The sequence below is a fragment of the Tachysurus vachellii genome, chromosome 15 (genome assembly GCF_030014155.1).
Source record: "Tachysurus vachellii isolate PV-2020 chromosome 15, HZAU_Pvac_v1, whole genome shotgun sequence".
NCBI classification, from domain to species: Eukaryota; Metazoa; Chordata; class Actinopteri; order Siluriformes; family Bagridae; genus Tachysurus; species Tachysurus vachellii.
In genome coordinates this window covers 11,449,974-11,465,537 of record NC_083474.1, presented here as the reverse complement: position 1 = coordinate 11,465,537, position 15,564 = coordinate 11,449,974, and the positions used below count along the sequence as shown (strand labels likewise).

The 15,564-nt window shown below is 41.5% G+C and overlaps 1 protein-coding gene across 3 annotated transcripts in view; it reads left to right on the top strand.

Moving 5' to 3' along the window:
* bcas3 (BCAS3 microtubule associated cell migration factor) overlaps positions 1-15,564 on the top strand; it is a 184,850-nt gene that overhangs the window by 32,356 nt on the left and 136,930 nt on the right. For all 3 annotated transcript variants that reach the window (XM_060887632.1, XM_060887631.1, XM_060887633.1), the window contains exons 14-15: positions 6,184-6,317; positions 11,842-12,106. In XM_060887632.1, coding sequence (XP_060743615.1) covers positions 6,184-6,317; positions 11,842-12,106 — 399 coding nt within the window. The remainder of the gene's footprint in view (positions 1-6,183; positions 6,318-11,841; positions 12,107-15,564) is intronic.

Here is a 15,564-nt window from a genome sequence, read left to right as displayed (position 1 = left end):
TGAAATAGCTGGTCTGTTGGGGGCGCTGTTGGTTAACCTTTATGTCTGTGAGCTGAGAGCAACCTTTGTCCTATTAACCTGCATGGAGGAGAGCTGTAGTGGACCTACACTTAGTGTGCTTTCGCTCTGGTGAATGACACAGTGATCATCATCCACACAGCCTTTTCATGTTTGTTTGTTGGCTAAGCTACTTTGCAATCCTGAGCAAAATACAAACACAGCTTCTGCATTCACCAGAGTGTGACACTCTGTTTAAATGTTGTGTAGTGTGAGTTTGTTTTTCCTAAGTTCTAAGGGTTCTTACATGAAATAATGACGCAGAGACTATAAATGAAAACCCTTTAAAATCTGGTTTGACTGACAAAATTAGCTGAGCTTTTAGAGAGCTGGTACAGCTGCCTCGATGTCCAGTGAAAGCTTGATGTAGTGTTGTGGTAACTCTTTTTTTTACAATATTAGACAGAGGTCACAGGCCCAGCTCAGGGAGGCCCCACTCGGGTCCAGTGAGTGTTAAGCCTCCAGTACAGCCCTTTGTCAAACGTCTTCTGCCTCATGCAGAGAGGACTCCAGGCAACTCGGTTTAGATATCAGCAGGGCGCACAAAACTTCAAACAGATTAACCTTCCACTTGTCTGCTTTAGTCGGAAATAATGGGATGTGTCTGTTATCACTCGTTCGCCCAGGAATAAATCGAAAAGGCTGTAAGAATTGTTACGAAATCATGAAATTGCTTAGCACCAAAAAGGTTGAGAGGATCCCTCTATTTCTTTGAGACTAAAAGAGCATCTAAACAGGGACTAAGGTCAGACTGAGTATTCATCGTGAATGGACACACACATGACATGCAGTCATTTAGGTGCCTGACATCATAAGATCAAAAAAAACAAGTCCTTCAAAATCGTTGGTTTCTGGCCTTCTGGCTCAGTGTAAAGGGATTGATGTTAATTAGCGGGAAACACTCCCTGTCTCCTAGCTGCCCCGGATTCTGAGGGAATTACATGCAAGGGCTCGCAGCTGCAGTGGAAAGTGTCACGTTTGCTGTAGGGTCGACCACAGCTCCCTCGGGTGTGGGTAGATTTCAGAAATGGAAAAGAAAAGCCCTAGGACAATGCAGTGATTTGACACTGACTGGCAAGCACAGCTCCCTACTCCAAAATAAAAACAGTTGTGTAAGAAACCCAACTCAGCAGTACAGTATATGTTGGACACACAACAGAAGAGCAAGGATGGAAAATGGTGGCCATGTGGTAGGCTGGCGCTTGCTTTATGGTTTTTGTAAGATCTATTTGTAGGTGTGTAATTAAAGGATACTCCAGCGGACTGTACAAACCTGTACATCTGATCCATATAGGCTTATTTCGGGAACTTGTGACAGCTAGATTTCAGCTTAGCGTGCAATAAACTGTTCTACTGTAAGTGTTACGTGTTAACAGGTTGCATGTAAGCCTGAGAATATCTTCAGTAGAATCATTGTGATTCTGCTTAATCACTCCGTTATGGTAGATCAGTTCAGTGTTCTTGTTCGGAAAATGATGATTTCATGTAATTCCTTATTACCAGCACTTTCCGGACTGTGTCGAGTTCTTCATATTCATTCTCTCAATCTCAGCTTTATCATGGTCATGGTCACAGTGCATATGGAATACACCCTGGATGCCACTTCAGTGGGCACACACATGTTCACACGCTCGTTCGCACCTACAGGCAATTTGGAGGAGATAATCCACATACCGGCATGTTTTTGGGCAGTGGGAGGAAACCGGAAAGCCCAGAAGAATCCCACATGGACACATGTGAAACCTTATACAGACTGTAACCCGAGATCAGGATAAACCGCATACCCTGGAGCTGGTGCACCACCGCACCGCCTGTTCAGCATACTTTACACAACATATTTTGAGGTAAAACAAAAAGAAGAAGAAGAAGAAGAAAGGATTTAAAAAATTACACTCAATATTCTAAACCTGACACCAGTGGTGTAAAATGTGTTCTGGACATTTTTAAACTCCAGCATCAGAAAATCTATAATACACAATATTTGTATATGATCTTATTCTCTTTCTTTTTCAAGGATTTCAGACTTGTATTTGCTATGGTGTGTGTGAAAGACAGAGAAAGAGAGCGAGACCGAGAGAGAGAGAGAGTGAGACAGAGAGAGAGAGAGACGGTAGCTGCAGATCTTCTTTCAGAGCTTGAACACAGTGGGACAGTCAGAAATGATTACAGGTTCTAGCTGAGAAGTTGTCTTTTTTTAATGCCCCTTGCCAGCAGGGAACTTGGTATTAGTGGAATTTGCCTGGAGCGTAGGCTCTGTTTCGTAAAGTTGATCTCTCTGTTAAATCAGATGATCTGATTATTGATTTATCTATTTTTGGATACGCTTTTCTGCCAGATAAGTAAACGTAGCAAAAAATCTTAGCATGAATAGAATGTTGTTTCCACCATCCCACCATTTTGTGCGACATGTTTTTAGCTGTTTGCAGTCTGATGACACTGCTGGTAGGCACACAGCTTTATTTTGTGGAAAAAATATTAGTTGATTCCTTAGATACCTTTCTACCTACCAAAACATGTTCAATGCAAAATATTCACAAAGCTTCGCAGTGCTTATTGCTATTTTTTAATTTTATTGTTTATCTCTTCGTAGCGGTAGCTTTATAATGAGGCATAAAATAACTTAAAGCCTGGAACAATCTAAAATGAATCAGCCATTGTCCAGGAAAAACCTAGAGCTCACCTCCGTCTGAACGGCATTAGCGTTGAAGCGGCACGAAGAACTGTGAAATCAGATCTGCCGTGCTGAATGTTTCAGGGGATTAATTAGTTAACAGGACATTCTGTGAAATAAAAGAGAACGTTTAGGCGAAATGAGATTATCATCCACTGTCTGCAAAAAAATGCAAAGGATTACACGTTTCATCCGTTCACTCCTCTTATCTGGAGATTTGGTGGTTTTCCCAATTTGTTTTTGGCCTTTTTAACATTCACACAAAAAGCCGCATAAGGCTGGTTAAGCCTCTGTGGGAGAATGTGCTTTTCTACCACCACACCACTGATGAGCTTTGGGTTGTAAGCGACGAGGAAAAGCAGAACCTTTGAAGACGATGTGGAGCTTAAATACAGTCCCTCACGTTAAACATCTTTACCACTAAACGTAGGAGAAACAAGGAAGTAAAGTGCTTAAAAAAAACAAAATCTGTCTGTGCATCAAATGACCCAAGAGCACCTTTTCCCCCTTCACCTCTTTCCTCTAACCTCTGATATAAATAGTGGATGAGGTTTCCTAGCTATGAATGTGAAGAGCTGCTTTACGCCAGAGAGCCACAGGAGTGCTGTGCCACGAGTGTGTTTGACAAGCATGCTCTTGGTACCAATTTGCCCAGACAAACAAGGCTCCCAGCCACAGGATCCTGATGCTCTCCAGTCATCTGCGGAATCCACTGCACTCCTCCCTACAGCCCAGAAGAAGGAAAAAACTGTATTACATTCTCTCATCTTATGGATTGCTACAAAGTCGATACGGTCCACTAGAACCAGATCCGTCAGTATGTCCTTGCTAATATCAAAGCTGACTCCAGCTTGGGATCAAACAGCTCCACTTTTAGAAGTTCTCACTTGGTCTGTGAAAGATTAACAAGTTATTGACTGACCCGAGCCAGTCCCCTTCCTCTCCTCCTCAGCATTATCTGATGGTTGGATTGAGGGTGGCCTCTGGACTCGGAAAGTGTTGCTTGTTTTAGGCCTGAGTGGGTGGCTTTGATGTAAAGCTGGAGCCTTTTTTCCCCCGTTTGCATGTGTGTGTTCCACGGCTTTCATAAACACCTCGATAAGTGTAACACGCAGGGTGATATCACTGACCGAGTGGACACCCACATGAATCCACACGCAGTGCACATGCCCATGTCATTACAGCATTGGAAGCAGCACCATAGACAAAGCACAGTGATTGATGTGGTTTATTTACTCTCTTTATCTCCACTTCAGAAGTACATGTCTCTGGTGTAGAGGAGCCTGTTTCCTCTGTCCTGTCCCTCAGAGCTCTTTCCACACACATGTTTAATTTGAGATTTCCTTTTTCTCAAAGGTTTTAGACAACTGTTGTTAATTAAGATGGCTCTTTTTGTTTAAGCTCTCTGTATAGCCAAGATGAAGATATCAATACTAGACAGACTGCTGACATCAACTGCACTGACTCAGGGGGTGACTTCATGGGTTTTCTCTTATGTCTTCTGCCTGGGTTGTTGTTTGGGGTGGGTGGGTGTGTATGGGGGGGATTAGAAATGGAGTTCAAAGGGCAACATGAGTCATGAGGGCCTAAAAAGTGCAATGTGGTATACCACAAGGTCCTGTTGTTTTTCACCTTACTGTTCTTGTTTTTTTTTTTTATATTCAGCCCCCTGGATATGTAATACACTATCAAAACTTTAGCTTTTTATTTAGCTATTGCCTGCAACCTACAGATGTATAAGGCCTGTGGTGCAGTCTGTTCTACTTTATGGACATCCAGTCAGAAAATCAATATAGTCAAAACAAGCCATATGCTAACCTAATAGCATATTATGCCAGCACTAATTGAAGCTATATCAGCTGTCTCTTAAGGTTCCTTCTTGACTATGAGGTTCTGCTTACCATGTTTAGAGATTTTAACACATTTTTTAAGTTTTATTTTAATAAAGATCGCATAACATAACATGTGCCCGATCCCATGTGTCCACATGGAAAATAACTTATTTTAATTGAAGCAAGTATGTTTGTATATTCATGTGCCCCACATTTCTTCCCAACATCATAAATAATCCTTTTGCCTAGGGGATAAGGTGTTATAAATAGGATGTGTAAGAGGTTGCTTTAACGTCTCAGGTTTCTGAAATTTTGTGGTGGCTTACCAGCACCGAAAAGTCTGCTTTTTAATCTTGCTTCCTGTGGGCTAACCAACTGACGCCTCTCCGCGAGGCTCCGTATTTCAACAAGGCCACAAAAGCCCCAGCACTACCTTGCCAGTCTCGACTGGCTCTTGGAGAACAGAGTGTACCATCAGCAAACTGGTGTCTCAGTAAGCTGGCCAAGCCTCATCTGTCAAAGCCAGGGTAAGCAAGGGAGTGAGCGTGCAGGGCGAGGGAGAGGAAGCTCCCAGATAAACATACCGCAGCGCCTAAACTCCTAATCACTCTGCGCTTCCGTTTCCAGCCTCTATAATTAGAAGGCCGTCTTTTCCATGTATTCCCAGTTGATGCAAATGCTTCTTGTGGCTTGGCACCTCATTTGGGGCGTAGGTTAGTTTATGGCCGAGCTGTAGCTCGGTTTAGTCTTCTGATACAGCATAAATAGCTAACCGCCATCTAATTCACTGCCTGACTGTTTTTCTTTTTCATGTGAGCAATCTGTGCATGACCCTTCCTCCACCCCTCAGCACTGCTTCCTTTCTTGCCGCCCAGTGTGAGGGCTCAGCCACACCTATAGCAGCTGCAGCTCTGAAGTGTGAACATGAGGATGCTGGAGCACAGGCTGGATGAGCTCATCTAGTACTTTAGCTATTTTTGTGTCAATTTATTTCAACCCTCTTGCACGTGTCAGCGCAAGGTCTTCTAATGCCCTGCCATTTAAGCTCCCTTTTTATACATTTGTCAAACCGCTTTATGAAGACTTGTCTCTAATTACAGCCTTCTGAAACCTCAGCATAAAAGTTTGAGCTTTGGAACATGACGACTGTCGTGTTAAGTTATGATTGAGAAAGCTGTGTCTTGCCGCGTCTTTTGCGTGATTTTGCCAGACTTTCATATCTGTGTAAATATAGCTTGCAGAGCTGTTTTGAAAATTATATTGTGTATCGATGTTTCATGGGCATCGAGTTTAGAGTCATGCTTTTCTCGGTGTGGTTTGCTAAGTGTGTTGTTTATAGTAAGAGCCTATTCTTTCTGTAACTTGACTAGCATACAAGTGGTGGAATGAAAGGCTCTGTCAGCAGAGGTTCCACACGGGTTCTCCTGTGGTTGGGTTTAAATGTGAGCCGCACGCTGTCGTGCCCTGAGCACTGAAGGGTGCGCTTGGGCATCTGGTTGTGTGCCAAGACTGCTTGTACCTCCCCTTATCATAGCCTTGGTGCCGTTTATTTAGACCAAAATGATCAACAGGCTCTACACTGTTTTACATAACTCATTAATAAGCTGATCTTTCTGATTGCAGGTATGTTGCTGGTGACTGCTGACACATTAGGGCATGATTTTCACGTGTTTCAAATCCTCACTCACCCGTGGGCATCGTCACAGAGTGCGGTTCATCACCTGTACACCCTCCACAGAGGGGAAACTGAGGCTAAGGTAAGACAGTGTACACACACCTCTTTGGCCTACACTAACGGATCTGTCTTTTTGCTATATAGTACAGATTCATCTATTAATATTTCCGTATTCAAAAAAGGTTAAAGGCAAATTCAGCAGGAGGTTTTGGAGTATTTTATCAACTCGCAGTGCTTTGTGACTGTGTTTCTCATTCACACACACACACACACGTTCACACCAGCTTTTTTCATTTGTGATTCCGATGAAATATTGCTTCTCTAAATTCTTTTAATCATCAGCCTAATCACTAAAAGTCTTTGAGGGCCACCCACTGTGTTTATGGTCCCTGTGTTTTAGATTCTTAGGAAATATGCAGTTTGAACATGTTTTTCATCCTCTTTGGATCCCTTTGTGTTTTCTAAATACTGTCAAGAGACATGACTCGGAGCACCGTGCAACTCTACACAGAGCAGGACTCGGCCCTGCCGCTGAACTCTCCCTGGCTCTTTCATGATTTTCCTGCACAGCGTGTGAGAGACAACAAACAGTCTGCCAGCGATCCTCGGGGAGTCCTAACTGATCTGAAGCGTGATGTAGGACCAGGCAGCGTTTATTGGTGTTATAATCCTCTGGAAGAGCCCAGAAGTGTTCGCATTGTGAAAGTGAAATGCTAATAGAAATATCACTTTATTTTTAGGGATGAGCATCAACGATTTTTTCCTTTGGATGGACCAGAAGGAAACTTTTAAAATGATTTAAAGACTTTAGCTTTGCACCATAAGTACTTTAGTAGTACAAAAAAAGGCTGACGAGAATTCTGGAGGTAACACATTCGAGTGAAAGTGGAAAAACTGCAATTTAAAATACCTTACATATTAAAAAAAAAAGAAACGGAGTAATGATGCATTTTTTTCCCTCAAAAAAATTTCATTCACCTTTGCAAAGTTATAGAAGTTTAACTTAAATGTAATACAAATGGCCACAGAGATTAAGTTTTATGTTAAATTTGGGACCGTGTTTAATTATTCATATAAAATGGACAATTAAAGAAAAAAAAAAATGGAAGCGTGAAGATCACCTAATTGTAACCATCCAGAAGATTTGACTGATTTGTTTAAAGAATTGTCAGCAGTTTGAATTCAGTGCTACAGCCATCTGTTATCCTGAGCCGAGGGAGCTGTATTGGTTCTCTTTGTGGGAGGAAAAACGTACTCCTGTCAGACTGTCAGTCGTAGTGACACGAGCCAATTTCAGGCACCTGTGAGTTGGTGCATACGGAAGAGGACAGATAGCGCTTTCCGGCGTGGGTGTTCGGCTGCCCTGCGACGCAGCACAAGAGGCAGTTTGAAGAGATGCAGAGATTGGCTTTATGTGTCTCAGAGGAAGCACATGAGCCTTCACTCGCCCTGTTTGGTAGTTGTTGTATGATGAGAAGAGCTGGATAGTGGGTGGGAACTGGCAGGTAATTCGGGAGGAAAAATTGGAGCTGCACAGATGTAATTCAGATGTTGCGTGCTGTTCTGTGCTGTTTTAAATAATCACAATTTTTAAAATGCCCTTATAGCAAGCTTTCTCAAGCAAAAAGAAAAGAAAACAAAAAGGTTTCACTGCATTAACAACCATTAACAATTGTTAACTGTTTTTATTTCTCATTCTTTATTTTCCAATTTGTTCTCTCTTTCCACTATGATGAAGTAATATCAAGAAATCTCAAGTCAGAGAAGTCGGTGGTCTACTCTGGCTTTCCGAGGTATTATGAGGTGGAGGGACGTTCACACAAATCCTTCCTATTAACACGTTTCCTGCTTCTCACATGGTCCTAAATGCAGCATTAAAGCGTTGAAAAACAGTCACTTGTGATAAACAGAGCCACACTTCTGCCTGACTGTTTCACTTTGTCGTTTGCAAAGTGTCAGTATTTGACAGTCCCAGAGGGCTAGAGATATTCCCACCCTGACTTGCTCAACTTTTCACCAGGATATCTGGGTCATATCTGCAGCCTGTGCATGACCGAGTAAAAGAGCAGCTGTTATTGTAGATCAGAATGTGTTTAAATGCATTTTCATATACATGTAAAGAGTACCGCATACTCTGGTTACTCTAACATAACTAGTTATTTTATTTTTTATTTTTTTGCTTGAATTGGAGCCATATAAAGGACATTAGTCATTATTTTAAAAAGCACAAGCTTTCCAGTAATTTTTTGTTCTGCTCCAGTGTCTTTCCGATTTATTCAATTTTTTAAAAATTATTAATTCAGATGTTTTTATTTCTTAGTCATCATTAATATTTTCCAGGAACTGGTAACATGTCCCTGCATTTTAATGTTTATTAATGTTTAGAATACGTGGTTGTCACACATCCATTGGGAGAACAGCAGCTTACATTGAACTTTTTATTTGGTTTTTTTTTTTTTTGGGTTGGCAACCTGTGAGGTATTATTTGTTTCAGCAGAACTACTAATATTTATCCCTGAAGGCCTGTATGTATCCAGCAATGTGTCATGTTTGGATATGCACACAATGATGATCTCTGCTCCAGTGTGCAAACGTCTCACAAACTAACACAGTCCAAAGCACTGCCAGCTCTAAAAGCCTGCCTATCCTTTTCTCCCATTATTTCTCATGCTTACAAACACTGTTATCATGCTCTCTTCAAAATGATTCACTATTAAGCACTGCCTATAAATCCTCTTTAACAGTCAGAACTTTGGATGTTATTTGCATTGTTTGGCCACTTTTCCTGTAAAAAAGTCACATTTCCAATGAAAGTCCTGCTATGTGTAATGTGACAAATAACAAATCACTGGATTTCATGGAATTTTTCTAATTTTATTCATCACCCACAACTAAAATGGGTGAGCGGATCTTTCCCAGTAACGTGTCTCGTCCTTTGCACACGAGCCCTTCTGCTAATTTCCCAAGAACCGTCACAGGGTTTATTCCCGAAAGACTTTTATGCTTTCACAGTTAACCCTTTCTCCATTAAATCCATTCTAGAACCTGTGAAAGAGACCTCAGTGTCACATTCCTGTTGAAACCATGTGTGTGTACATACATATAATATGTTGGGCATGCATGCCTTGCACCTTCATGGTTGGGGGTTTGATTCCCGCTGTGCTTTAGAGATTTCCTCCAGCTACTCTGGTTTCCTTCCCAGTTCAAGTACTTTTGTAGTGTGTGCAGTTGAGTCCTGCATTTGGCACCTTGGCCAGAGTTTCCCCTAACTTGTACCCAGAGCCCTCTGGGAAAGGCTCCATGTTCACTTGGACTCTGTGTTCGATTAGTAGCCCGTCCATTTTCTGTATGGCTCACTATGGTATCTGTAAAATAATGGTGACCGTTCAGCTAAGAAAGTAGTTTTCCACCGTGAACACACTAAATATTATTTCAGGTCAATTCAGCGTAAACCCTTAGCAAAGGTTTCCCTTTCAGATTTATAGCACTGTGCCAGACACTCTTATCCAGAGCGACTTTCATTTATTCCTTTCATACAACTGAGGGTTAAGGGCCTTGCTCAAGGGACCAGCAGTGGCAGTTGGTGGCCCTGGGATTCGAACTCACAACATTTCAGATTGCTGCTTCTGGCTGATTTGTAAGCCAGCGTGGTCTTTTTTTGCGTCAGCCCATCAGACTCTGGCTTGTGTATTCTGAGATGCTTTTCTGTTGCATATTTGTAAAGCATGATTATTTGAGTTACCATGGTCCTCTTGTCATTTTATAACTGAGATCCCATTTTTCCCCATTCTGATGACCTGATGAAGCTCTTGACCTGAATCTGCATGTTTTTATAAAGTGAATAGTAATCAGTTCATTTCAGTTTAATGACCCTTACCATGATGTATCTGTACAATATAGAGCTTTGCACCTTCTAGTTTTGATGTTGAACTCAAACAGGCACGTTTCCTGTGTAAGTCCAAACCTGAGCTGTAATTCAGAATCACTGTTAGTGGGCCACAGCAAGGTTTGTTGCCTGTCCATGCGTAGGCTTTGATCCTGCATTGTAAACAGCACGAGGAACAGAGAGCACGCACCCTCTAAGACACATTATCTCAACCAGAACAAATAAGAAGAGTGATAATGCCCTGTGGGCGGACGCAGACACTCGGCCTTATCTTGCTGGCTGGCTGACTGCGTTGGTTCTAACTACCAGAAAGCTCTTAGAAGTGTGCATTAATGTAAATACCACCCCACTGATGTCCAGCAAGTCCCATGACTCAAACCTCTAACTGACCACTGAATTCTTCTGTTTCTCTTCTGTTTATCTTTTTCAAAGTGTCCTCATTGTTTGCGTTGGTAAAGTCCACATCCTTGAATTGGTATGACTAATGAAATAAACCAGACAAGTAATGACAAAAAAAAGAACTGATGTCACCTTTAGTATTTGGACGGGTGTCGCGGAGCAGGAATTGGTCATCGAGCTGCCGCCACTAAACCGCTTATCACCAACACACTCAGACTGATGTGAGACTGATAGGCTGACAATCTGATAGGACTGGAGATAGAGCTCGTGCATTCCTGTAGGTGATGGATAATCACGAAAGGTGCGGCCGAGAATGTTCATTACAACAGGCAACGTTGTGGGAAGGCACTTTAGATGGACCGATCTCTTTGGAAGGCTGTTGACGAGGCTGAGCGGTGGTACAATCAGACTTCCAGAGGCGCCGTAATGAAGAGATTATCTCTAGCACTCGGAGGCGAACTTTCCTTTAATCAGCACAGTGTGTGACTCAGATGTGGATTGTGTAAAGATAGAATGTGTAGGCTGGCTCCTTGTGTTTTAAGTAACACAAATGGCACGTGTTTAGTGCAAAATTGTAAAACTGGCATGCCGATCATCTTGTGATGACCTCTTACATACCAATCCACATTGATAAGCAACACCTCGCTCATTCTTTTCTATCTTCACATGTCTCACATTTTTGGGGAGATGCTATCTGTGAGATTTTTAACAGTCTCTTTGTTGGCGGCTCGTACAGGTATATACTAAACACCAGGTTGTTCCTTGTTACACAAACTTGTTACTGCAACCTCCTTTTTATTTAACACTTTTAGCCCTTCTTCACTAGTATCCTGACCACATCAGAGTTGATTATTTGCATGTTTTGTTCCTTTGTTCCAAAGGACGATTATTTGTTTATTAAAGAACAGCACTAATTTTAATGTTTGGATATGATTCCTGTTCCTCTACGTTCCTCAACAGACAACCTTTCTCTTTATATTGACATTATTAAGGAACTTTTTCCTCTAAATGCACTGATAACGGAGACTCCTTCCATTAAAAAAAAAAGTAATAACCTAGTTTCCCCATATCAGCAAGTGTACATACAATAAGTCAGCCTTTGGCTGCATTTGTTTTCAGAGACTCTGTACATTGGTACTGTGTAAAATATGGATGAATTTCTATCTTAATCCTGTTAATTGAACAAACTGATATTTTACATTAAGTGAGTAAAATGAATTTAGTACTCTCTTACTCTCTTAATACTTTTATATTCTCTCTCTCTCTCTCTCTCTCTCTCTCTCTCTCTCTCTCTCTCTCTCTCTCTCTCTCTCTTTTCCAGGTGCAGGACATCTGCTTCAGTCCTGACTGCCGCTGGGTGGTGGTCAGCACGCTGCGTGGCACTTCACACGTCTTCCCCATAAACCCGTACGGCGGTGCTCCATGTGCCCGCACACACCTGTCCCCACGTGTAGTGAATCGCGTGAGCCGCTTTCAGAAGAGCGCCGGCCTCGAGGAGATCGAGCAAGAGCTGAACAGCAAGCAGGGTGGTCGCTGCAGCCCCATCGCCGGCCTCTCCAGCAGCCCGTCCGGCTCGCCTCTACACGGTCAGCACACACACGCTGTACATCTACTGCGCATCTTATACACCTGCACAACACACACCTTTCACACAGCTCAGCAGGTGTGCAGGAGCTTGTTTCATTCATAAATCCAGACAAACATTAGTTTTTCACACTCACTGACAGTAGTTTGTTCTGTTTGGCAAAGTTGCTGCTTTTAAAGACACGTCTTTACCTGTCAAACCACCCTTGCCATGTATCTCTTAGTTTTTTATTTAATAACTTCAGTAGCTTTATGTTCATGTCTAATTAAAGATTTTTTTTTTCGTAACTGTTTGATTCCAAAACAATACAGTATATTTACATATAAATACAATATACGAAGGCGAAGGTTTTTTTTTATATTTAAATCGCTTCATTATTATATTATATAGGTTTTGTGCATCAGCACAGGATTATTTATTTGTATCTTTATTTGTGTGCACAAATGAATATTGTTTGCTGTATGACCTATTTTTGTACCAGGCCAGGTTTATTTATATTTTCCCCAAATATTTCACGTTTGCTGTTAAGTTGTTCTAAGAAGACATGACATTAGCAAAAGTCATGGAAAAACAACAAAGGGCAGTGGGTATAGCATTGGTATCGGGACTGATATTGGGTTCTCCTGACAGTCAGGAAACAGCTTGTTGCGAATTTTGATGTTGCATCATGTGATCCATTGGATTGCAAATGTTTTGAACCCGGGACCAATTTAACTGTAAAATACATTTCACAGACTGTTTAAATATTAGGTTATTTAGCAACAGATCACATTAGGTTCAAGCTGACATTATTTTTAGGTTTACTTGTTTTTGGATTAGTGATGATTGGATTGAAACCATTCAGTTCCAGTCAAACAATCTAATAACAACTAATAAAAAAAAAAGATTCCTAATAAATCAGTAATAATAATGATGATAACACAATGATTTCCCCCCTGGACCCCACTGTGAGAACCACTGATGTGATGTATAAATACATGCTGCATACATACTGTGTTTAGTGCGTATATTCTTCTATATGCAGAGGTCTGTTAAAAGAAATCTAAGATAGCCACGGTCATTAGAGAGTTAATCACATCACCTTAGAAGACCTTGTACCCAAACCCACTGCCCTCAGTGTCACAGCTCTGTGTGATACACTCTGTGTGCACTAGATTTGTTACACACTGTCCATGGCTGCAAACACACAAGATCGACAGTCCCATGAGCACACACAAACACACTCCGTGCTGACTGCCACAGGAGCTGGCGTGGCTGTCGACACTGTTTACTCATCAGTGCTCTCTAGTCCACAAAGCAGCAGTGGGATTAATCAATACCCCGTACACACTGAAAGCACCCTGCTGATGTGTGCGCAGCAGGTTCCAGCAGCCCAATGGGTGTTTGTGAAGCCCCCTGGAGAGGCTCTAAAGGGTCTTACTTACTCACTGTCACTCTGGGTCATCGATCACACACACACACACACGCACACACACACACACACACACACACACCCATACTTTCAGGATTTTGACTTCCTCATCCAGCTGTCACAGGAGAATGTTTATTAATCAGTTTTTGATGACTAAATCCTCATTAAACAGGGCAAATCTGTGACATGGTAGAGCTCAGGGGGTCTCATGTAGCCTTGCAGTCCTCTGAAGATCCGTTTCTTAAATTAGACTCGCTTTTCAAAACAGCGCATTAGGGTCCACCTGTCACAAATTAGTCCTTCGTCTGAGTCTGCTCCTGCAGCAGTGACCAGGCAAAATTTACACTGATGAAGAGGAGTCTGAAGATGTGGCAGTGAACATTTTAAACCATGTTCAGGATTTTACTTCAAAGCACAAGACTGTCCTAGTTTTTATAACTTCAAGGCTCGTTCAGTGGATCCCCAGGCTAAAAGATAATAGGTTAATGGATTCTGGCTTTTTCACTCATTCACGTGTGTGTGTGTGTGTGTGTGTGTTTGTGAGAGTGAGTGAATAAGCATTATGCTTTTCCGCTACTTCTCTTCCCCTTTCTGTGGTCCCCAGAGGACTGGTGAGTTCTTACTCTCCTAAAGGCCCTTACTTTGAACTGGAATGTCTGGACCACTTACTTCCTGTCAGCACACACTTCCTCTTTTACAGCTCTTCATCTTTAACTTATTCTGTCAAGATTCATCACCACCATTTAACCTCCTTTGGACTATGAAGATTTTCTGTAGAAGTGATTTAGATTTTTTTCCGGCATATTGAAATGCCATTCACTCGCGTTTTGTTAAAATGATAATTTTGTAATTAATTATAAATGAAGATATTTACTTCACATCTTTGATTTCTGTGGACTGTTTGATGAAAGAATGACAATCAATAGCATGTTGGATTCTAAAATCCACTGTAAAATACAATAGATAGATGAAGATCTAATATATTAGTAATTCTAATTCTGTTCAGTAGATTTAAGGCCACTGAAGAGACAACATTCATTAGTCTGAGATTTTCAGACAGGAAAAGCCAAATGAATCCTAATTGTGTTTTTTTTTGTCTTGGTGATACGTGAGGTTGTGGGTGTGAAGCCGGAAGCAGATTAAGAACGTGAAAAGTTACAGCGTAGTAGCCATAACAAGTGGTGTGTGATTGTCGGCTATGACAACACATTGATTTGGGGAAGGAACTGGAGACATACACATCCTACACGACTGGCTGGGTGCAAAAATAGAACAATTATTATTATTATTTTTTTGCTCCCTGTTTAATTATGGAGCTTTTTTCCTTTCTATTGGTTGGGTCGCTTTTCCTCTGATACACAATTATTGCATAAAGCTTAAAATAGATGTCCAGCTTGTGTGCACTTTATTTAGAATGACATTTTAACGTGACTTTTAGAAAAATTATGCCATGATGATTGTGTGCATAAATTTGTTATAGTGCTAAAGATTTCATCAAAAAACTGATGAATAAATATGTCACATTGTCTTAACTCCATTGAACACAGCAATTTAAATAATTTACATTTAATTACTTCATCCAGCTCAAATGAAGCTTCTAGTGCCTGATGTGTGTGTGTGAGTGTGTGTGTGTGTGTGAGTGTGTGTGTATATGTGTGTGTGTGTGTATGTGTGTGTGTGTGTGTATATATGTGTGTGTGTGTGTGTATGTGTGTGTGAGTGTGTGTGTATGTGTGTGGTTTGTAGTCAGGCGAGCAGATCTTGTGTGCTTCGGCCGGGTCAGAAAACATACTCTGTAATCAAAAGCTGGCTTTTTTCCCCGGCAAACGCACACCCCTGAAATCCATCTCTGTGACTTTAACAGCGAGTTGTCTTAAAGATAAAGTGCCGCTCGTCCTCTCAGTAAACATCAGGCATCCAATCAAGCCAAGCATCAAAGCGCTGTTCTTGTTTTAACATACCACATGTATCATCATGTAGATTTATTGCTCTGGTTATAGTGTGTTGTGTCGGTGCCACGAGGCTGTAGTGTACATGCTGTTCCCTCT